Here is a 25,008-nt window from a genome sequence, read left to right as displayed (position 1 = left end):
TAAGTGTAAACCTCAACATTTTTATGTAGTTAAAACATCAGGAGAAATCACGGGTACAACTCTCCTCACTCCCCAAGACATTTTTAATACGGTCCACTGTTCAGCTAACAGGATTTTAGCTGACCTCTGTTAGGAGATCTAGGGTCACTTTGTGCTATAAGCACTCAGTGGACCCTCACTCAGTTAAACTGAGTAATGAAAAACTCAAGTACTCTGAAAAAAAAAAAACACAGAAAACACATCACAAACCGAAAGAAGTCCAGTTGCCTTCTTTTTTTAGCTTCTCAAAAATTTCCCTTATTAATTCACTCAAAAAAGATAATAAAAATGATAATACAGGCAGAAAAGTCACAGAATATTTTCTGTTTTTCTTTCTTTTTTTACTGTGTAGGACAGAGAGAAGTTGGGAGCCTTTGAGGTAACTCTTTTATTATTATTTTTCTACTGGTATTTATTATAATTACATCTGTATTTACTAAAAAATGTGCCCATTAAGGGTTTTTGTTGTAATATTTTCTTTTTGTCTGTTTCCGTGATGCAGTAGTTGCCTGTCCCAGGATGATTTTCTCCTATGGGAGACAACAACCGAATAATATCTTAAACATAAATATAAAGTGATTAGCCATAAGATTAAAAACCCTGGCACAGATTATCTCCTTGATAATTTAGGACACCTTGGTTCCTGAGATTCACTTTATTATTGCTTTGATAAATACCACCCAACTAATCGTTGTCTCACACCAATTTACCACCACCACATTTCCACAGCTTACAACAAGAACTGCTTAGAAATGGCTGGAGGAACATGATAAAGAGCCCATGGTATTGACCAGCTCCCAAGCTCCCCAAATCCCAATCCGATCAAGCAGCTGCAGGATGCATTGGAATAAGTCCCAACCACTGAGGTCGACCAGCCCAGAGGGCCTGAAAGTTCTTCTGCTTGTATCCCAGTGCCACACGCTGCAGGACACCCTCAGAGGTCACATATCCATCTCATTCAGAAAGAGGCAAGTAAATTTAATGCTGTGGCTCATCGCTATAGATGTGCCTGTCAGTTTGCATAGGGTTCAAACACTTTAAGTAATAAGGTCTTAAAATGTCAACGGTTAAACATGATTCATCTGTGTGTGAGCAGACAGCTTTTAAATCTGTGTTGTGACACAGAAAACTACGAAGCATTAACAAAATTGAGCTGTATTTCAGTTATATACCATCCAGCAGGTCCCGGATTTTATCCATGTAGATCTCAAAGTAGGAGACCTGCAGCAAAGACAAAAAACATTTGATAGCAAATATTTTACCAGGGACACAGAAAGAGAATTCAATGCAGATAAATGAGGAGGATGATAGGTGCTCACTGTGCAAATACAAAATGCTGCAATAATCTGCTGTGGCTCTGATGAGGTATTATCCTCTATTATAAGACCGTGATGTAAAAGGGAAAATGCTGTGGGATGATCATGGTTTATTTATCATGATTTATTGATGCTTGGCTGATTCCACTCAACCCATCCATGTGAGGATTACATCAGAGCTTCAAGTTGTATTTCTACTGAATATATTCCATCTAACAGCAAACGTAAAAAAAAAGAAAGAAAGAAGAAGAAGGTGGTAAAAATGCAAACTTGAACACACAAACGTCAGAATCCACACCAACCTTTATGTGGAATTCAAGATTCTCATCCATGGCAAATATATGTTCAAAAATGTCCTCAGCAATCCGCGGTATTATCCCCATTCCCTGGTGATCATGAAGGTTCCCCTAAAGGAGGATTGAAATGAGACAGAGACATGTAAGTGAAGAGCAGGATAAATGCAGACCCTGGGATGAATAAAGTCGATAGAACAGTAAAAGAAAGGAGAGCAGCGAGGCTTTTGACTTGAAAGCGAACAGGGTTGTTTCCCACAGAGAGTTGTAAAGAAGGTTAGTTTCCACATGAGGCTGAGAAAGAAAGATAGAGAATGATGGCCATGACGGAGGCAGACATAAAGTCAGGACAGGCAGAGGAGGAGACGGTGTTTAAAAAGGAGGAAAATGTGCGTGTATCTCTGTGCTCGCACGTGCCACATTGCGAGGGCTACCTTTTGAATTTTTTAGCAGCACTGTACCTCCATGGTGTGTGTCTTTCCTGAGGAAGTCTGCCCATAGGCAAAGATAGTCCCATTGTATCCTCCCAGTACATCTGAAGCGAGGAAGAAGAAACAAAAGCACGTTAGAGAAGGACGCAAGGGGGGAAAAGAAAATAGGTAAAGAGTGTGAAAATAAAGAATGGCAGGAGAGAACAGGTGCAAAAATATAAACAGATATAAATTTCTATCCTGAGTCACATATGTGGAAACCAAAAAATGATAGCAGCCTGTTATGCCTGGCTTACCCTTCAAATCCTCAGTGCCAAAGTAATCTACTGGTGGTTGGAAGTGTATACTGTTGTACACAAAGAAAGGGAGCTGTATTGTGAGGACCCTCTCCACCCCAGGTCCATTCACCCTGCCCGCTACCACGGTTTGTTCATTGTCAGCAACATCGGGAACACCTGGGCCCAGTGTGCCAGTGCCCTATAAAAGCCGTGGAGCTCAGCTTTTGTGCCCCTCCCCCCATCCCCTAAGTCACTCATCTGCGTTTTTGGGTCACCGCTTCTTATATTAAAAATTCTTAAAAGAGCACCTGCAAACAGCTGCATGGCCATTTGCAGATGAATGATCTATCTGAAAAGGTTCAATTAGGTTTCAGAATTCATCAACAGCACTAGTTACTAGTTACAATGTCACACTGTCAGAGGCACTTCCTACGACCGCTGACAGTGGACTCATCTCTGTGTCCTGTTAGACCTCAGTGCACTTGATACTGTTGAACATTTTAATACAGAGACTATAACAAACTGTTGATCTTGAAGAAAATAAAGTGCAGGGGTTTGAATCTCATCAATCGATTCTAATTTGTTCACGTAAATGAGGCCTTTTCTTCCCTTACAAAAGTTTATCATGGAGTTCCCTTAGGCAAAAAAACTGCATATATTTTCAGTGCTATGCAGATAATATCCATCTTTATTTATCTAATGAATCCAGATGACACAAACCAATTACATGTCTGAAAGACATAAAGGCCTAATTAATTCAAATTCTTAATTGGCGTCACTATGTGCATCACCTTTATGCTCACATGACCACACGACTGGTTTGTGACATATAGTTTAGTATTTTTACTTCGTTTTTCATGTGGACATTAGTGTCTGTGTGCCAGGCTTTACACTGCTCTAAACACTGTTTTAAACTGTTAGGTTTTCTATTCTCAGTTCTACATGATGTCAGAGAGGGAGACTCTGTAATATGGTCATCTCAGATACAAAGATCTGGCTGTCAGGAGTTGATATGAAGCGAGTCATCCTAAAAGGCTTTTTTCAGATGGTGGATGAACGGAGAGGAGTCACCAAGACCCTTTGTAAAATAAAAAAGGATTATTTTTGAGCGATGAATTATGAAAAGCTACTCTAATAGAGTCCAGAAATGAAAATATGAATGTGGAAAGAAACATGGTAGGTCCCCTTTAATAGTAAGATTATCACACTGAATTTGCTAAAATCTAAATAAACCTGCCAACTCTGTGCACCTCAAGGTGTCAGTCAAAGAGGTTGTGTGATTGCATACCAGTTAAACTAATTATACCCTTATCAACAGGCCCTCTTACCAATTATAAGAGGGCCTGTTGTTTCAGCCGTGAAAAAAGTCGGATTGATTTGAATTCAACCTTGAAGCAGAGTTGCCTAAAAGAGCCAGTTTGCCCTCCAGCATTCAGCAAGCAGAAACTCTGTAAGCTTTGGCGGCGCTTTGTGCTCTGGGCTTCTCACTGCTTCACCCACATTTGTTAAATCTGTGCACAAGGTTTCTACAGTGTGAGTAGCAGTGAATGAAAAAATAAAATGATAAAATTGTTTGTGAACGTGTTTTATCGCGACAGAAATTAAACGGCATACAAAAACAACCAGACAGGAAGTTCCCAGAGAAATACAAATATGTTTGACCTTTGCAAAGGTAGATTGATCTGAGCCTCATAAGCCTGTTGGCTCTGTGGGGTACGTGGTATTTAAGCTTGGTTAGGTGCCGAATGACCTCTGTGGCTACACACAATAAACAACAACTTCCTGCAGCATTAATGTCACCAGGAGGCAGTCAGCGAAATACAGAGCAAATACAGATATATTTCCCTTTTTCTTAGTGGAAGCCATAGCAGAACGCCTCCACTCCAGCTGAGGTTATAAAGAAATACACCCTTGGATGTTATAGTGCTGACAGAGGCCAATAAACCTCTGCGATAAAAGTCAAACATGGATAAAGAAAAACATATCATCCCAGAAGTCCAGCAGCCACTGGTCAGCTGACCACAGACACATCACAAAGGCTCTCAGCTGTAACCATGCAGAACCCTCTTTCTCTCCTGTTTTCATGTGTTGCTGCCTCTTCTCGTTCATGTCTTCCTTTGTTTCCACGCTGACCATAGTGAGAACAACGCAGAAGTGTGGCACAAAAAAAAGCAAACACTAAAGAATGTGTTATTGAAAGGAAATGAAGGCAGCGGGACACTAGATTGCTAAACTACAGAGACCTTCACAAAGGGAAACACAGAAGAGAAGAGTCAGCACGAGTCTGAGACAAAGACACTGAAAAGGGCAAAGAACCCGACGGCACAAGTGTGAAGAAAAAAACAACGAAAAGGGCAAAAAAAGACACTGTAAGATGAGAAAACTGAGAAAGTGTAAATATGGATATGGTTTCCAAACCTCTTTGCTCTCACCAAGCTTGCCCCCTCTGTTACCTTTTCCCCCTGACGCATTTCAAATCTAACTTCTTATCGCATGCCTTCCTTTCGTTAACTGCCTGCCTTGAATTTTTTTTCAACCTCGCAGTGAAAGCAATCCTGCCTTTTTATTTCTTTTTTTCTCAGCCTGCATGGTAATCTCACCTACAAGTAATCTTGCATGCCCAATCAATCTTTTTCATGCCCCATCTAGAACTAGTTCAATGGAGTTCCACACTCACTTTGAAGGTGGGAGAAAAATGAGCCCCTAACAGGGAAAAAAGAGGCAGACAGACATAAAGAGATGCAGACAGAAGGAAGGGAAAGAAAAAAAGATTCAAAAGTTGAAGGTAATGGTTTTGTTTGAACTATATGCCCCTTGGATATGCCGGTCCTTCTGCGCAATGATAAGCATGCATGTCATTAATCAGCGCATTGTGATGCTCCTACATGCAGGCCGTGTGACTACATCATGTCATGGAAATAGTTTTTTCTTGCATCTTGTAAGGGAGGTGCTAATGGATGCACCAGTGAATTTTCAGTGTGAAGTGACACCACCAACATGGATATCACGATTATGGTAATTCAAGGTGCTCTGTCGTTTTTTCCCTCAGCTGTTGTGTCACTCATACGTCATGGAGACAAAAAACCCCACAGAACCATGTATGTGACTCACCTTTGACTATCTGCTTGGCACAGGTGCTGTAGACCTGCTCCTGTGTGCTGTTAGTTGGGAAGACTCGGTCAAACACATACGCCTTCCCCTGTGGAGGCCAACACAAACACAGTCAGCTATGACAAAGACAGTTTAGAGCGCGCTTTAGATCATACTCAGCACCTCATCCTCCTCTGTGATGTGCTGTAAAATGCATCTTGGGAACTTTGCGAAGCAGAGCGCACGTGACGGAGACACATCATGTTTTTCACTAAAACATTTATGTAAACCCATATTGCCACTATAAAGCAGTGCCACATCAATATTTCCTATACGCAGAGTGAACATGGTTTATGGATGCTCTGTCCATCTGTGTGTAGGCTGAAATAGCAGGGTGTATATCACATTAAGAGGCCCATCTGTCTCTTTTTGATTAGTGCAATATGCATCCTGAGTATATTTGATGGAGGCAGTGGTTGTTTCGAATGAGTGCACCGCAGCGTAGAGTAGAGCTTTGAGCAAAAGGTTGTTTGACCCAGAGAGACAGAGAGACAGAAAGAGACCACGTCTGAGGTAAGGCTATTAGAGGCAGCGTTCAAGGACTTCAAGAGCAAAGTGATGGAGATGAGAGAAGAAATGGAGTGGAGGCGTAGAGAAAACGAGTGGCAGTGTAGAAAAAGTGAAAGACAGCAGATGACCTGAAATCAGCATTTGAGAAAAGGAGAATTAAAAAAAAATGCATAAAGACTGCAAGGAAGAAGAGCCTGTTTCTCTGACTGAACCATCAGTGGGGCTAAATAAGTCAACATGGTGACCAGCCTGCGACTACCCATAGACGGGAAGACATGAGCTAATTCAACGCACATGTCTGGACTGAAAGTGAAGACATTCAGTGTTCAGCTAAATGGATTGATTCATCTTCCCAGTGCAGGACATTTAGTAACACACACCACTTGAAGTGGTCAATAAGATCGGGGTTTATTCTACTTTGAGCAAGCGCTGATGTAAATCCAGTGACTGGGAGCTGTCTTGCCTCCTTCAAAAAGCATGCCTGACTGCTAACAGACCCACTTGTGCTTCTGTGCGTGGTGCATATACTATATATGTATACAAGATTCACAGCAGCTGATTGCCTCGAGGACCTTCTCTACCACCCACAAATACGGCATACCTTCACTGTAAGGAGAAGACACGTACCAAGGATGTGGCAATAAAGCTGAAAAACACAAGCAGAAACTTGCAGGTTATTGTTTCGTTTGTTTGTTTCGATTGATCGTGTAAATTATTGCTTTTCTTTCCAACTCCTTAGATCACCATGACCTGGATGGCTGCAAACCTGCATATCATGTAAATGTGTTTTAGTGGTAGACGATCTATAAAGAATGTATGTCTGCCCTTTGCATAAATTGCATATGACCTGTGAGGATGATCTAAACTATGATTATTGCTGTATCAGAAAAACCCCGGTGATCCATACTATCCGTACTATCAGCAACTGTGAATAAAATACAACAATAATTTCGCCAAAATTTTACAGATGGGCCCCATTGTTCCTGAAGGTTCCAAATGGGACAGCAAGATAAACTCGAAACCCCACAGCGCTCCAGTTTACAGTGGCTTGAGTAATAAGTTCTGTCAAAGATGCATGGCTCACTGACTCACAATTTATGGTTTTTCTTTTTGGGCTTTTGAGCACATTTATTATTTGGTTTTAAAGTTCCATTAAGATGAAATTTTATTTATTTGTCATATCTATTTATGTATTCTGCTTTGGCCGGTGGAAAGAAAAGAGAAAAAAATAAAGCAAAAAGGATAGGTCGACGAATTTATGTCATTTTTAATGATCGCTAAAGAATTAAAGGGAAGTGATGATGAATAATGAAATGTTAGATTAAACTGCACCACCACAGAAGAAAAAATGCTTGAAGCTTGTTAACTTAATTAAGTAGTCTATAAGACATATAAGTTATGATATTTTGCTTACAATGAAATATTCTTTTGATTAAGGAAGCTGGAAAAAAGTGGATGTTTCTAAGGTAGCTGGAGCTAATGTAGATGATGCTGTGTGGTTTTTACCTCTGCTCTGATTCTCTCCCACTTACTTTTTTAAAAAGACATTTAAAGACAGAATCTGAATCTTTGCCTTGACAAACAACTAGACAGTGCAGTAGTTTTGCATTTCAGTTTTATTTACACGGTTTAGCACAATCACTACCAGGCCTGTGCTCATGGGGTTTGGTCAGGCACAAAAAATAACATGGATTTGCAACCCTGTGGGTCCAGTGCCCATGGGGACAGGAAAAGGAAGGGGCCTGGACCTGTGGACCCTCAGGATTGCAGACTCATTTTTGAGATGCGGAATGTCACCTCTTCAACGAGGACCTGAGCTAGCGCAGGATGGGACTAGATATCATTGTGTGCACCGGTGCACACAGTGATATCTAGTTTTTCTCCAGGATTCTGGAGAAAAGCAGGTCTCTCCTTTTCAAGACTGGCCCATGCTGGTGTGGGGACACTTACAAGCCCCCGGCTGTGCATCATCATTGTGGCGTTTTTCCATTTTCTTGGAAAGGAACTGCATAGTGATCTAAAGCAGAGTGTTGGTTCATTATTGGACTTCTATGCTAGGCATGGGCTGGCCTTTACAAACACCATGTTTGCATATAAGGTGGCTCTTACGTGTATTTGCTTAGGTCGAAAAACAGTGATTTACTTTTTTGTCTTGGACACTCAGATGAAGAAAGGAGTGGAGGTATTAAGTGACCACCACCTAGTTGTAAGTTGGACCAGATGGTGAAGAGAAGGCTCACGGACAGCAAAGCCAAACAAAAAGTGAACATCTGGCAGAAGCCTGTGAACGAAAGGTCTTAAACTCCCATGTCCAGCATTATTTCTTTTGCATCCTGGGAGAGGCTGGGGACAAATGAGTCATGGTCAAGACCCACACTGCTTGCAGGAGCTGTGGTTATAAGGTCATCGGGACGTCTGGAATACTCTCCTTAGCCTTCTGCTGCTGCGGATGGGTGGCTGGATGGATGGATGGGTTTATCACAATGAAAATGTGTAGGGTGTTTTTTTTATACAACAGCTTGTGATCCTTTTCAGTGTTGCTATGGTGTGACATGAAGCTGGCACTGCGGCGTGCATTAAAATAATCCACTTCAATAAAAAGAAAAATTATAAATAAATCAAAAAATAAACACCATAAGCAAAAACCCTTAGGCCAATCTAGTATATTGACACAATTTATAGAGGTTATATAAAACGTATTATTTCAACCTGCCAAGAGATTGAACTCTGTTCAATCTATATATTTTTTTAAAGTTGTCGCACTAGAGGAGAAAAAAATACAATTTGTGCCACTCCCCAACAACGGTCAGTGAAAATCACGCTGAATTACTGCAGAGTAACAATAACAGAGTGTTTCAGCAATGACCTCCCACTTTACACTTTTATCTTTTATTAGTGACAGACTGCAGGAACACTTTGGCAAAACACAAGCTTCAATTTTTTATTTCTATTCTACTTCTCAATAAGCTGAGCTGTTGTGCTGTAATCACAGCTGCAGGTACAAACAAGCTCCACATCAGAACTGATTAACCCCGACTCTCTTCCGAATGAGCCATTTATAATATACTACACACATGCTAAATACTATGGAGGGAGGCACAGGGGAAGGGAGAGGAGTCATGATGTGGTCTTCATCGGGATGAATAAAATGAATCTGTTATGTAAGCTGGGTAAAAAACAGCCCTTTGCCCATCATTTGTTATGCTGTCTCCACTAAAACACTAATCTGCTCCTGTGCTGCATGAATGTGATAATAGCACCGGCATACAAGACATTCTGTAAGCTTTCTATCTACACGTCCATCTTTCTGTCAGGCCTGTTGGTCCAGTTAGGTATTGTTACATCTGCTTGTTTGCCTCAGTGCAGAGTCTAACATATGTCTTTTCAATTTCGTGAGTGGACGCTGTTAAAAATGCAAGCGTGGGAATCATACTGTGTGCATATGTGAGTGTGTGTGTTTGTGTGCATGTGCATGCGTGCAAATAATATATCCAATTAAATTTGTACATGCAGACATTGTCTATGGCCCTCAGCTCTGTGTGCCATGCTAAACACCCACATGGCCTATCCAGCCTGCAATCTGCTGCTGTCTGCCAGGAAACAAAGAGGCAGTGGGCTGCGAGAGTGAGAGAGAGAGAGGAACACCAAGACGCAGACAAAGAGAGAGTTACACAAAGGTTCAAAAACCGCAATAAAAAACAGAAACTGTGAGACTTTTCCCCAGCGGGCAAAGAATGGACAATTAATTACAAGACCGAGCTGTGCAAGGAGACAATAATCAGAGAGCAGAAAATAAAGTAGTAAAATCAAGCTATATAATCAGCAAAAAGGACAGAGAGAGAAATACAATCAAAATAGAAAACGACAAACCCAGGAGGTGCAGAACAGACAACAAGAACAAGAGGAAATGAAAGAATATACATTAAAAAGACAAAGAAATGAGAAATACAGGGCTGCAGCAGTCAGTGACAAATTTAGATTATTATGTGAGGGGGGCAGAGTTTAGGACCCTGTAGAGCAACCTGAGGGCTTGGCAGGGATCACACAATCATATTTATGTAAAAAAAGAAAGAAACATAGCAACCGTGTTGCCATCAACCATCAGTTTATGGACTGTTTTGAGCATTTAAAGCCATCTTGTTTTCTAAAACCAGATATGACAAGTGAGCTGATGCATCTGACTAAGGAACCGAGGGCGCCACTCGCTCACACAAAAGCAACCTGCCAGTCAAAAATTAGCCAAACTCTGCTTTAGTGCTTATTTTAGCATAATTTAGACCACAATTTATAAAATCAAAATTGTGCTGTGTTGGAAAAAGGCTTAAAACTATTGGCAGTGACAATACATGCATCTCACTAGGTAAATGCATGTACAAATAATAAATTCTGCTAGATTTCTGCACAATCTAATTTTTTTTTGCAACATGAGAAGTAGCTGCGTACTGGTCAGAAAGGCACTTCCACACTGGCCTCACATTTCAGACCAAGAATCCATATCCGTGATTCAATTTGAATTCATTCAAATATATATCATACATGGTTTTTGATTCTCATGCATATGTCAGTCTCTTTTCCTAACTCCTTGTGCAAACAACAAGATGAAGAACAATATGTTCCAGCCAAAAGAAAAACGTGGAATTTCCATGTAAATGAGCATCCCCCTAAAGCAGCTTTAAATGGCAACCTGAAACTGGCTCCCGATGCTGATAAACCAATAGAACTGTCAAACCCTTCTTCTACAGCAGATGTTTTCACAGATAAATCCGTACTATACCATAACCAGAGCCATCTGGCAGATGCACAAAATTATGAAGCAGCAAGTAAAGAAAGCAGAAAAACAACACTGAGGATGTTCATTCAACTTTATATTTTCTTTATAAATTTTATATCAGATAAACAAATCACAGATATGACTCAGACTCTATTCGCTAAACAGCTGAACACTCTGGCTTTGTAAAACGTGCTTCAAACTATTTCAATTAAATCATTTACAGTTTCCAGATCATAAAGCTGAATGAACAAAAATGGTGATGTAATCATTTTTCCAGGATTTGAAAAGGAAAAGCAGAGTCAAAGATGCTTTTTACACATGTTTAACTTTTTGGCCCACGTATTTGTCTACAAAACTACGACACTGAATTGTATCATAGTCAAGCAAACCTAACTGAAAGGGAATCTATTCATGCACGGTCCTACGTATATCCACATAAAACCTGCAGAGGGTCTAAAGACAAGGGAGTGGTGGCAAAATTACCAAGTTAACCTTGAAACTTCTAATATGTTTGGAGTTGTGTTTAAAGTTTTTATTCCTCAACTCCCAAGCAGCCAATAAAGAGCTGATCTGGCAGCACTTGGAGGACGAGCACAATATTAGATAGGTGGTTTAAATTTTGCAGCTATTCAATTACTGACAACAGACAGTAGTAATGCACCAAATCCCTTTGCCACATGTTAAAAAGGCTAAAAACGACAGAGTTGAAAAGATAACCGCCCACAGCTAATACTTTGATTACAGTAAACTCTGCAGGGCTTCGTTTTAAGGAGAAATCACAGCCGAGGTTACAGCAACTCAGTCACGGCTACAAAACCAACAATAGCAGCTGCTATGAGAAAGTCTGCACAGAGCGCTTCACCGTGAGAAAGTAACACGCTTCACTGCATCGTGCCTAACATCCACTTCTTCCCTGAGAGGTTTTTCAGCTCCGTAATTACCCAACGCTACATCCACCTTTGCTCCTGGCAGACAACACGCATTACTTGCTTGGTCACACAAGGTCATTTGATGGGAAACTGCTTTATGGAGGTCTGTCACTTGACCTTTATGTTTCTGGTGAGGAGCATTTCAAAGAAACAGCAACCTTTCTGCAAGAAAAGGCTAATTCTGGAAATAACACCTTCTGCTTGTGCTGAATATTTAGTGACTGCCAACATTCGCAATGAGGGAATAATGTTTTCCAACACAGGGTGCATTTCCCTTCCACTAACCAGGAGAGACATTAGTAAAAAATTGACAGAAAGAGCTGGAGGAGATGATGGAAAAATTGGGCCGTGTATGTGTTTCTCCTTCTCCAACACATTGAGATCATTTTTTGGCTCGTTTGTAGATGTTTGGTCTTCCTGTGTAGGCTTGACTGGGGGCAGAGAGGAGGCAGAGGCAAAGGAAGTCCTATTTCCACTAATCAAAGTGAGAGTTTATCTTGGTCTCTGTCAGTCTTTGCATCAGTCTTACCCACAAATTCATCAACCTTCCTCTCTCTCCCCACAGAAATGCGAAAACAGGCACAGTGAGAATGACAGGAGAGAGTAGCAGCTCAAGCTGCCAATGTCTGCACCATTCTTCAGGCTAATCAGGCTTCAAGCCCCAGATAACAGCATCATTAGCGTTTTTCTCGACAACAGAAAACCCCTCACAACTGCAAAAGCTCCAGTCACACAATATTATCTATCACTGCTGTTTTCCCTAATTCACTGGGCTGACAACTCGCAGAGTCGACTGGCATAGTGCCTCGAGGGCAAAGTGGCTGTGAGGTTCACATGTACAGTAGTGAAGTCTGGATGCAGAGATGCAGTGGTGGCGTTGTATTCTTCTTCTTCTTCATTTTTTTGTTTTTTCAGCTATCTTGTACTCATCAGAGCCATTTTTGTAGCAATTTCACTTAATCGCTAGCTCGGGGAACTGAGGTTTACCACCCAACATTACTTTGTTAACACACTTCTAATCAGTTATTTTCCTACATCAAGTTGCTTATAAAAGATCCACGGATAGAAGTGGAGCAATTATTCCTGAATCAAAGTGAGATACTCTGCATAATTTATCAAGATGAATGAAGGAAACGGGAGACAGAGGAGTGGAGATGGGAAGGAAAGACTGGGCTTTGTTCGCCGGGACTCAGACCAGAAAACGGGAGCAGCAGCTTCCCAGTGGACAAAAAGCGAAGTTAGAAATTGAAAGACTTGGAGTGACTTCAAAATGAGGAAATGGAGACAGACTAATTGGTTGTTATAATGCAAGCCATGACGGATGAACTTCAACGACAGCCAGAAAAGAAATGAGCAGAAATGATAGATTGATAAAGGCAATAAAATGCCAAAAGCAAATATTTCATCCTGTTCTTCATATTCCGGGAAAGTCACACACTTGAAACACTCACCACAGCCGAGCCTTCTTCTGCTTGGTACACACTTGATTGTAGAGATAACACACACATAACAGATGCATCCACCCTCCAGGTCTGAATAGTCAAGTCAAAGTGAAAGCACATTAAAAAGTGCTTTTAAATGACCAGCAGGAGGCAGCACCAGTGGTTATAAGTCTTTTATGAGTCTGTGGAAAAAGTACCCTACTTCTTACGTGATTTATAACCTTACTAAACATTCCTCCTAATGCGCTTATGGACTTACTATATCATAATCTTTGATATGACTTGCAGTTTATGTTGAAAGCTAATTTATTCCAAATTTTAACAAGTGAGTGAAAGTGGGAATAGCATTTACCTAAACAGTAATTCCTCACATGGCCTGGAAGGAAGCAGGGACTCTGATTTCTAACACGTGGGGCAGATTTTCCAAGAAACGCCTCATATTTCTAACCCTGATTTAGCTGGTTTTAGCTTCACGTCACTTGATGACATAGATTAACTCAAATATTTGTTCATGCTCTCAAGCTAGTTGGCCGCCTAATAATTCAGTCTATGCAGCAGCGTGGCTGGTTCATTGCACCCGGCCTGAACATGATGTGTCACAACCATATTAGAGTTTCTAATGCCCCATGTACTGTGTGAGAAGGTACTACACACAATATTCCCGGTTTATTGGTGTAAATAGGATCTACAAATAGGAAATTATATGACCGAGCTTTGAGAAACACTTCAAATGTCTTTTTCATAATGTGCTTATTTGTGCCTTGTCTGTGGTGTTCATGGCTAATCTAAGCTAAGATTAATATAGAACATCATAAGGACATTAGCATGGCATTTCTCTTGTCATCTCACCCTTTGCAAGAAGGCAAACAAGCATGTTTCACCAAATATCAGGCTATTACGCTTAAAGTGAAAAGGGTAAATTATCATTAGCAGTTCTACTGATGAAGAGCATGCAATAAAAAACAAAAGCCTCTAGAAAACAATTTTGTCAATTAAATGTTGACAAAGTTCTTGAATCCCTTTTTGTGTTGTTTAGAAAACACAAACGTCCCACCTGATAACACTTAATTATGTTGTTTCATGAGAGGCTTTATTTGTTTTTGCTGTGCATCATGTTGCCTTTATGATTCCAGAAACTTCAAATAATTCAACCGTATTCTCTTTATTGAGCATAAAAAAAGCTCAAGCACACACTGAGGAGAGCCCTCAGCATTCTGTAAGTGCAAAGCACACAGAAAATTAAATTTTGTTCAGATACTGCAAACAGTGCAGAGAGACAAAGGAGAAAAGGTTTCAGAAGGAGAGGGGGTAAGGAGCAAGGAGAAGAAAGGAAACACTTGGCAGAGATGACAAAGATGCCTCCTCGTCTATGTGACACTGACGGCTCCAGCGCTTGCCTGCAATGTCACATTTGATTGGCCCCCCTGCCTTCACACATTTTCCATTTATTGATGTTGTAGAATTATAAAAATCCTAGAAAACAGAAATGAGCCTTGAGGAAGAACTGAGTTGTCTGACACGAAGCGAGATCAGCCGCGTCAGCCTGAAGCAAAGATTTTCAGTCACAGCCCGAGACAGTGTGAGCGCCCAGCTAATAGCTGTCCTCCCTCTCAAAGGGAATATTTGATGTCAAAAGGCATATCTAAGGTCTTGCGGCCTCACACTTGTTATCTCCTTTTCAGCCAGCAGTCTCTTCCTTTCAGCTCTACCTGCGTACAAGTTAATGCAATCAAAATTAATTCACACAGGATACAGGATTACTCGTGACAGCAGCTTTGTCTCTGTCTACAGCACTTCAGCACACTGGGGGAAAAGCCAAACACATTTAGCATTTAATGCTGAAGAAATGTGTGTGTTTTTCTTTTCAGGCAGCAACTTTACCTTAAAACGCCCTGTGCCAAAGTGCCAATATAACTTAAAATGTGTAAAGTAATTCACGCAGCACCTTCTAACACTACGGGAGCAGACAGCGCATCAGTTTATCACGTTTTTTAAAAGGAATATATGAAACGTTTTGAAAGGTGAAAAATATGTCACCCAAAAAGTGGTTTATAGAAAGCAATCTTTCAACTGAGCCATTGGTCCTTCTCTACGACTAATTCAATTAGTACACAAACCTTCGAGCCAACTTTACTGGTTGATTTTAGCCAAGAAGTAATGCTCCAATGTAACGATAACGCAACCAGCTTACAACTCTAGGCCAAATTAAAATAGAGGGTTTGTGTGGTACAGGGCCACAGTCTAGATTAAATGTGAGCCTCGACACTGTGACTGATCCTCCATACAGCACGTTTCAAAGGAAGACACTCACAGTACCCCACCAACCAGCCACAGCTCTGCACCACACCACTGGTATAAGGCCCATTAATGTGGCCGAGAACGAATAAAAAATTAGACCACGAAGAAGATTCAGAAAAGTAGCACACATTTCAATCAGCTTCTGCTGCAAGCAATTAGACTGAATCAAACTAGGACTGAGCAATGATTTAAATTTCCTGTAAAAACAACATGGTTATGGTGATTTTCACTGTAATTCTGCCACAACTAATGACAGCAACATGCAGCGAGGTAATTTGGATAATAAAGGCCTCCAGGAAGAAAAAAAGCGACTTTATTAAGATTTTGCATAAAATGGAATTAATGAGAAACTCCAGGAGACAAAAGAGGTAAGGTAAAAGAGCAAACCAAAATAAATAAAAAAGTTTGATATGATTATCGACGTACCTGCTGGAAGCCAAAACAAAAATCGCATCGTGCTGCTTTAGCCTGGAGAGAAATGCTTTTTAAAGTCTGAGCTGGGGCCAATCCTTGGCCATTCAAAGATTAAAATAAGCCTGATATTTATGTTTGCCAAGATTTTCCAAGTCTCTTTTATGTGATGTAGTTTAAATTAATTACTAAAATCGGGATAAATTAGATTATCCACAGAAAAGGAAAATGTGCTTTAAAGCATGGCTCTCCTGGGAAATAATAAAAAAAAATGCTGGAGTACATGTCAGCATTCTTAAATGTCAGTTCGATTAACTGTGCCGTGTTTAACCAAAGGAAACAAAGTGTTGGGCATTGGATGGCTGGGATATTCCTTTTCTCTCCTTGGGATTTCCTTGCTTTCCTATTCCCAAGACAACAAAACACCAGGGGTGCTAGCATGTCCCGACACGTGCACGAGCATGTGCAGCTGGTTTACGAGGTACTGCTCGCATACACTGAGGGCAGACACGCGGCCTGGGCAGCATCCTGGGCATGGCCGTGGCTAATGAGAAGAGGACGCTCCATTAACACTCCCCAGAGCTAAAAGCTTGGTAGTCACAACCCACTTGTGTCACAAAGGCAGAGGAATCATGAGGAAAGTGTTGACGAACTGGAAGAGCTTATCTAACCCTGACACACATGCACACTGAGTAAAAATAAAGACGAGCTGAAGGAACTGGAGTTAATATCCTGTTCAGTGTGGCTGCTGACTGAATTGATGTCAGTGTGATGTTAGTATTAAGGCGTGCTGAGAGTCTTTATTGGTATGGGGTAGATAGTTTTGATCCTTGACATTATAAAATTGCACAAGTTAGCTTTAATACGGTGATGATTTAAATGTTGATTTCTTTATTGAGGAAAGCAAAATAGATCTCAATGAGCCCTTTTATCATTTTGTACCTCCTCACATTTCTAGGAGGGATAAAGGGACGTAAACTCCGCCAAAGTCAACAGATCCCTTAATATTTTGGCTCCTGACTGACGGGAGCTTCCCCTCTTGACGCTATTAAAACCTGCTAGAAGCATCTGCCAAAATGAATGAGATGACAGATGAGCTGAGCTTTTTTTCTCTCTTCTTTAAACTGCTGCTGAGTCATGAGGAAATGAGCAGCGGAATCATTACACCATGAAATCCAGCCAGACAGAGAAAAATACTGTGAAGCATTTATTGTGAAAGAGAATGACAGAAAGAACGAGAGAGGGAAGAAGCAGACGAGGTCTAATCCCAAGAGGTGGCTGCTTTCGCACCGATATCCAACATGGAGAAAAGAGTCCAGATCTTGACCCCGCACAGCAGTCCCATCACACTGCTAATTGGAAAGGGTGTGAGCTCTGCGCTGATAGAATTAGAGTGCCAAAGTGTGCGAGCGAAGGAAGAGCACGCCTTAGATCACCACTTGTGATTCTGCTTGGTTTCCAGACAGTTAACGGTAATGCGAAAAAATATCCTTGAGAAGAAATGGTTCTGCTGGAGCTATAAATAACAGGTACAAGACAGGTAGATGACTTTACACGGCGCCCGACATGCTCTGTCAACAGTTTGTTTCAACAGCAGCTGTTTCCCCTGCATCTTTTCTACCTTGGCGCCTAATGAAGAAAAGGACAGGAGAAGGCGGGAGGATCGGCTCACAGATGAGATTAAAGAAAAAGAGCCCATCAGAAATCAGAATCACAGCCATCCCACCAACTAAGAAGCTGCTGGTTAATAATCAGCTAGTTTTTAACCATGTTACATCTATTCTCTGCAGCAGCACACCATTTGACCTTAATTTATTAGTAGCAGAAAAAGTAAAAGCTACCTCATGTGCCCACATGACATCTGAGAGCTGAAGTGCAGGGTACGCGCTCTCTGTGAGCTCTCTAAGACTGTTATAAGACCTCTAATCCGCTATTCTTCCCAAAAATGTAAACAAGGTGTTGCTCACTGTTATGAATACAGCAGCCACTGCAATTTCTATAGAAGTCTTGTAAAACACTTAAGGGAACAGCAGCCATGGAAGAATAATCCATGGGATATATAAATGCTGTGCAAAAAATAGAAAATCAATAGTTGTTTAGTCCACACATATTACTTGGTTTTACTAACACGGGGGCAGAGAGCCACATTGCTTTTCATTCATCTGTTACGGTCAACAAAAAAAGCAAAGGTCACTCTGCTCCATGTAATGATGACATGGAGGTCAGCGTGGTGCTACGAAACTTCGAAACTTGATATAATGAGTGTTTGAAATGTTTCTTGTTATTTGCTGTACTTTGGTTCAATCTAAATCAGTGTGGACCTGCACTGCGAGGCCGGCTCATTAAAATGTAACTCTAATGTTGGAAAGCAACGGACCGTGATAAAACAGGCCCACAGGTATGGAAACACAATGACCTCTAGTTTGTGAGACACTGAAGGGTAGATCCATGGTGGAGGCTTTTCCTCTGGCTTCGTTGTAATACTTAGAAATGGGAAAGGACCTAATAATCTTTGTTGATACGTTCTTTCATCCTCTCTTACCCCCTCAAGTTAAACTCAGCGTTCGGCTAAAAATAATCACAAGGAAAGCAAACAAAATGGAAAATATTTTCGTTTCTGGACAAAGGGAATGAAAGTGATAGTGCTTATCCCGCAGACTCTAGAAGATGAACACAGCCGCTGGGTATAAAAAAGTGAAGCCAAAGCAGAAGCTCCTTGAGATCCAATTCAACTGAGTATCACTGGGTGCTGGCTCCACAAAAAATAAATGTGAAAAAATCTGTCTGCAACAGATGCCCATCCAAAAAATGATCTACTCTGGTGAATTCTTGGATAGTGGTGATTTTAAAACAATTTTATCACTAAAAAGAACTAAAAGGGCAACATAAAAACCCCAAGATGCTCTCCAATGCATCCATCCATCCATGTGTGTACATGTTATGCAGAATGCACTTACAAAGCATAGAAGAGAGTGCTTGTGTTGTATAAAGCACTAGAGTAGAAAAGCGCTATATAAGAATCAGTTGATTTACCGTTCTCCAGTCACTCTACCCTCTCCAAATATATTCACTTATATCTCCAAAAACCAAGATGGTGATGGCCCCCACTGGCAACACTGTCCTGTGTTGGTAACAATGTAATAGGGTTGCAGAAAAGCTGGACAGATCAGAGAGATAGAGACAGGCAGCAGTTTACACTCTTACACAATCTAATACTTATTTGTCTTTCCTACACAGGTTTGCTCTTAAAGTTAACTCCATTCTGGGAGAGTGAATCTTGAGCTGCTGAGAATCTTTAAAGCAATGGTTGGGACTTCCAGTCAATCAATCAATCAATTAATTAAACAGATTATTGTGGATTTGAAAATCTTTCTTGGTTTTCATATGTACCTATTTTCAGTGATATCAACTTTAATCGCATTTTCCAAGTTACCTATATGTGACTACAGCATAATAAAACTGGAAATTGTGTTTTTGGTTTACCAAACCATATTTTTAATGCCCCCCTTGGCTCATGCGCTAATCACATGAGCCAAGGTGTGAAAAAGGGTGTGGGTCGTTATCAGCAGAGGTTTCAGGTGAAACTATTGTGAGACCCAATCATGTGACTTACTGAGATCACTTTCATAACCTATAAATGATCTTAAAGCTTCACCGTTACATTACAATAACAATAATTACAGTAATAATTACAGTAATTTGACAAATGTGGCATGCTTATAATAGTTCTAACATTTTTCATAAGCATCTTAATTCAGAACTTCTTATCACACGCTGCTCCTGCTATGAATATGATACAATTTTAGTATGCCTGTTACTACTGGACAGCAAGAAAGAAAAAATTCCATGTCTTTTCGCCCCCGAGGCTGCAACCATCATTTATTTATTCATAGACCTGAAAGCGTGATTCACCGTCACAGTTTTTTTTGACTAACAGATTAGGAGGGACAATCTGGCCTTTCTGATGCTGCATTATTGCAGGCAGTGAAATACTCGAGACAGCTGTGTCACTCCACTGTGGAGCAAACACAAAGACCATTCGTTGGGGCAGTACAGCCAGAGTGATTATTACTGTCACCCAGCCACAGAGTGATGCTTAGCTCCACAGGTGGCTGCAAATCTGACGGTGAAAAAAAAGACAATAAAAGACTATGAATAATAAACACATTCATTTTGGGGTCACACAGAGAAGATAATGTGCCATACTGCCGTTGTTATCAAAATTAGCCTGATGATGATAATGTCTGAAAGTGCTTTGAGGAACTGATAAGAAGGCTGACTGGAGTTTTGATGTATGATCTGTGATAAATGATCGCATTGTTCTTCTGCTAGTTTTAGGTTTTATTTAGCCACTTTGCTCTGCACTCTTTCAGCTTTTAAACTCTCTCTGCCTGTGTTAGTGAGACAAACAACACAATCAAAGAAACACACTGCACTCCTGTTCTGCTGCTGCACCACACTTCAGATAAATTACACCGATTCCTCGCTTCTGATGTCAAACGGATGGGCCTATATCTTCTATAACAGCAGGGAAGCCATCAAACACAAGGTTCAATTAAAGCCCCGAGTTCTCAAGGTGAAAGGCATCTTGCCCAACACCTAGCTGCACGCAGACACAATTAGCATAGAATAATTATTACTGTCACACAGCCAGTGGTTTCAACAACTTTAACAGCAGAAGCCAAACATCATTTATGAAAGATAAGCTGATGTTTGATGAGAAACAAAAACACTTTTTTCTTGCTTGAAGTGAACAGTTCATAAGCTACAGAGTCCTGCTTCGGTTCAAATGAATCGATGAAAACTTCTTTTTTCATTTCTTACTGCTTCATCAGTGTGCACTGTGCACACTGATGTGAACGTGTCAAAGTTCTCATCATTAAAACCGATATCAAATTTGATCCTTGAGTCTTTCGTTGTTTGTTCCTTTGCACAGAAGTTTTTTCTGCACTTCACCAACACAAACTGTTTGAAAGTGCCAGAGATGTTCCCTACTATATCAATTCACAGTGTACCGACAGGCCATCTCCTTCAATTTTTAAATCTCTCCGGGTCCCCCCTTGTCTGCCATCCAGGTGCAGTCAAACCATCACTCTACAGCCTAAATCATTGCCTCTGTCAGTTAACAAGTTGTGGGAAGGAGTCATCCTCGAACAGACAAATGAAGGGTCATCACCACTGCCCAGATGCGAATTGTTTTTATCAGCCGACAAAATGTGGGTGCTTAGCTGTCACTACAGGGTTCTCGCAGCAGGTCTGCTTTCCTGTCGTCCTGATATTTTAAATCCTGATGCAATCTGACGGCCGGGGCATTTCAGCTCACAGGAGACATGTACTTTTTTTAACAGCTTCTTCTGAGATACTAGAGGGACAGCGCACACACTGAAAGCATTTATGCACCAAAAGCCACTTACATTCATGCATTACATTCACAAAGATGAAAACTTCACACATGGTGTACTGACTGCAATTGAGGGGCGGTTGGTGCATGAAATGAGAGGAAATATAGGCAGAAAACTGCACTGTTCTGCCACAAATACTGGAACAACAGCAGGCTCTCACCATAGTGACGGAGTACAGTTCAACTTAAGTGGGCAACATGATGTTACCTCATTTCCTCAAACCTTTTTTTCAACCTTTGCCATCTATATACTAATAAGAAGCATGCGTTGCTTCTTTTCAATATTAAGTAGCCTAAATGGAGCTAAAGTACTGCCCTTTCATTTCAAAAGACATACAGTCATTTAACACATTTTGTGAATTTTAAAACCAAAACATGGCCTTTCACATTTCTTCATCATCTGAATTAACATCTGAATTATGTGTTTATTATTCTGCTGTCTTCCAACCCAACCCAAACACATTTAAATTAGGGGTGGGCGATATAGACGATATACGATAGAAACGATATAAATTTGGCCAACGATAGAGATTTTGACTATACCGCTCTATCGCGATAGCGTATGTTGATGATGTCATCAAGCTGCGCCTGTTTTGGTCGAAAGCATTGCAGCGGCTACAACCATTATCATCTGCAAATTATGCCGGGCGACAGTCACAGCAAAGACATGAAGCACTTTTGAAATATGGGGAAATCCAAAAACTGCGCTTCCTCCACTTCCGTAACATTGATACATTAATGTTGAATTCTCTCGCAGCTGCTCTATTCCCATGTTGTTGCAGTATATTAATAACTAACCTCGTATTGTGGATGAATAATCTCAGTTAGGGTTGCCAACTCCCTGAAAAATAAATAAGGGACACCTCGTGGCCAGGGCCGGGCAACCCAGTTGTCTTCACCCTTCCCAGTGTGGTAGCTCTTGTTTTTGTGTGTGAAAATATTTTTTAACCATTTGACTTGAATTTGATTTAAGCAGATGCATATTCTTTGTGATATGACCATATGGGAAACAAATGATCATTTAGCCATTTATTTTTAGCTCAAAATGACAACATTAACAGAATAAAACAGGTCTCTTTCTTAAACAGAAGCCTGTCATGCTTAGCTTTTGAGAATATAAGTAAATCTTTCTTTAAAAGAACTCTGTCCTGCTTAACGTAAAATTATATAAATTAATAGAAAGCAATAGAACGAAAAATATTCTTGTAACTGTGCACATTCCCCGGGCGCCTGCTTAGTGGGCTGCCCACTGCTTCACTGAGTGAATGGGTCAAATGCAGAGAAAAACAAGTAATTTCCCCATGGGGATCAATAAAGTATCCATTATTATTATTATTATTATTATTATTATTATATAGTGCATTTAGTACAATTGGCTTCAGTTGAGGTATTATTTCAGCTTTTCTAATGCTAATCAGCTGCTCCTGTTTGTAAACCCGCTTGTTCCCATGATTACACATCTTAACTCATCATCATTATTAATCTATGTATTACTTTTACATATTAGTCATCTATTTGTTGTAATCATCTATCCTTGCAGTTGTTTATTACACAAAATAAATTATATTATCACACTTCTGGCCACATAGCGCTGATATTCACTGCACATGCCCATATTAACCCCAATGTTTACATACCATATCTGCTTCTGCCGTGGCCTGGTGGACAAAAAATTGGTTAAGGGTTCCCCGAGCTTTCACGCCTCTCATGTTCTTCATGTGCCCACCATTAGAAGCATGCCTATGGAAAAAGTGCGCCGGCACACAGTGCAGTGCGCTTTATAGGTGTTTGTCGTGCACTTTCCCAGCCAGGTGTTTTCCTTTTCCCATTCCTCCCTGTACTTTTGCAGCCTTTTTTTTTCTTTCTCTGAGGGGAACAAACATTGCTGCTCTAATGCTGGGCTTACACTGTGCGATTTTTGGCCCATTTTGAGACGATTTTTGAGTCGTGCGACCGATTTGGTGATCGGCCCGATTTTGGCCTTCATCGTGCATCGTGTAGTATACGTGGGGTAACGAGAAGCGATTAACAACTCGAGCAGCTCCCGATCATCAATCGCTCGTGAGGGTGTCACCACAGCCGCTCACACTGCTCATGCGCAAACACGTAAACATCGGTGAAAAAGACGGCGCAGCACGGCTGTGCAGCGTGTGATCTGGACACAAGCGATGGAGGCACAACTTGTAGAACTTTGGAAAGCTCATCCGAGCCTTTTCGATGTGGCCTCACAAAATTATCACGACCACAACAACCGTGAAAATAGTTGGATTTACACTGTTGCTCAATCACAGCTGCCCGATCAATGTTTTTCATTAGCAATTTAGCAAAGTTGATGGTGGTGGTGTGTCTGTGTGAGTGAAAGACAGAGAGAGCGAGCGAGCGACAGAATTTCTGTTATAACCTTCATTTTATGGAGGCACAGTGTGCGCACTCAGGTCGCATCAGAGCATCGGGCGGTATAGTGTGAGACCTGCATCGTGACCTACCAACTTCTAACCCCTGTGAGTCAATCGTGCAGTTTGAGCAGGAGCTGAATAACGCGACTGAAAAAATCGCACAGTGTCTGCCCAGCTTTAGGTGTACTGTTGTCCGAGACTTGCACCGCAGTGTCGGCGTTTGTTTCCCTGTTGGCCATGCTTCTTGTTGTGGTCATCTGTTGTCTTCCGGTATTTTCTCAGCAAGCGACCTTTCCTCGACCAATGATATAAGCGGTAATCTGAATTGTCATACTCGAATTGTCATAAGTGTGCTGTCAGCTCATTGGTCACAAAGCAGGAGAGGGGCTGGGAATTATGTTTTCAAACAAAGCGTTAATTCCATTAACATTTATAGACTACTTTTGATTCTCACTGTATTACGGGACAAAGTGCGTCCCTTATTAGCTCAATACGGGACGTGTACTTTTGTTTCTAAATACGGGATGATTCCGTTTTTTAAGGGGCGGTTGGCAACCCTAATCTCAGTTGTTCTCCTGACTGACGTTTGCCCCGTGTATAGCATCCTGCTATACGATTGCATTTGTCCCTAACCACCAGAGTCCCTCACGTTAACTTTTATTGAGTGGAAAAAAAATTGGCGTTCATCCTCCAGCTTTACTGTGCTAATGTTATGCTAACATAGCTGTGTCGCTAGCAATCACGTAGCACAACATTATATACCAGGTAGTCCAACTTCAGTAACCCTGCAAACGCCACTGCTGTTTAGTTTTCTGTCTTCATTTATGTTGGATGTGGTAGCAGAGCTGTACGTTTTAATTAGTTTCAAAAATCTCTCTGTCAGAACATGGTATGTTACAGGTGTCGAACTCCAGGCCTCAAGGGCCGGTGTCCTGCAGGTTTTAGATGTAACCTTGATACAAGACAGCTGATTTAAAGGTCTTGAAGTTCTCCAGAGGCCTGGTAATGAACTAATCGTTTGATTCAGGTGTGTTGACCCAGGGTGAGAGCTAAAACCTGCAGGACACCGGCCCTTGAGGCCTGGAGTTCGACGCCCCTGTGATATGTCATGTTTAGGTGGAAACTAGCGAGCTAACTTCCTGTTAACTTGTAACTCCATTAAATTTAATAAATTCTGTTTTCATGGATGCATGGATGTTAAACTTAATTGTTGCACCTGGTAAAGCAGCAACGCTGATGATTTTATTAAAGATGAAATAATTTAGACCATTTTTAACTCTCAGTGTTCGTTTGACTTTGGGACCTGAAGTCGATGGAGTTTTGGACCCAGATTACTCCGCGAA

The 25,008-nt window shown here is 41.0% G+C and overlaps 1 protein-coding gene across 1 annotated transcript in view; it reads right to left on the bottom strand.

Annotated features, from left to right (window-relative positions):
* The window catches only part of kif5ab (kinesin family member 5A, b), an 83,346-nt gene that overhangs the window by 56,174 nt on the left and 2,164 nt on the right, over positions 1-25,008 (bottom strand). The window contains exons 2-5 of the mRNA XM_085407544.1: positions 5,469-5,556; positions 2,110-2,183; positions 1,658-1,762; positions 1,212-1,260 (exon numbers count right to left, since the gene is read on the bottom strand). Coding sequence (XP_085263670.1) covers positions 1,212-1,260; positions 1,658-1,762; positions 2,110-2,183; positions 5,469-5,556 — 316 coding nt within the window. The remainder of the gene's footprint in view (positions 1-1,211; positions 1,261-1,657; positions 1,763-2,109; positions 2,184-5,468; positions 5,557-25,008) is intronic.

Source organism: Rhamphochromis longiceps, linkage group LG5 (assembly GCF_057381845.1).
Source record: "Rhamphochromis longiceps isolate RC_006_pf linkage group LG5, R_longiceps_female_GT1.1, whole genome shotgun sequence".
Classification (NCBI taxonomy): Eukaryota; Metazoa; Chordata; class Actinopteri; order Cichliformes; family Cichlidae; genus Rhamphochromis; species Rhamphochromis longiceps.
The sequence above is the reverse complement of the archived record's forward strand: the minus strand, read 5'-3'. Positions and strand labels throughout refer to the sequence as shown.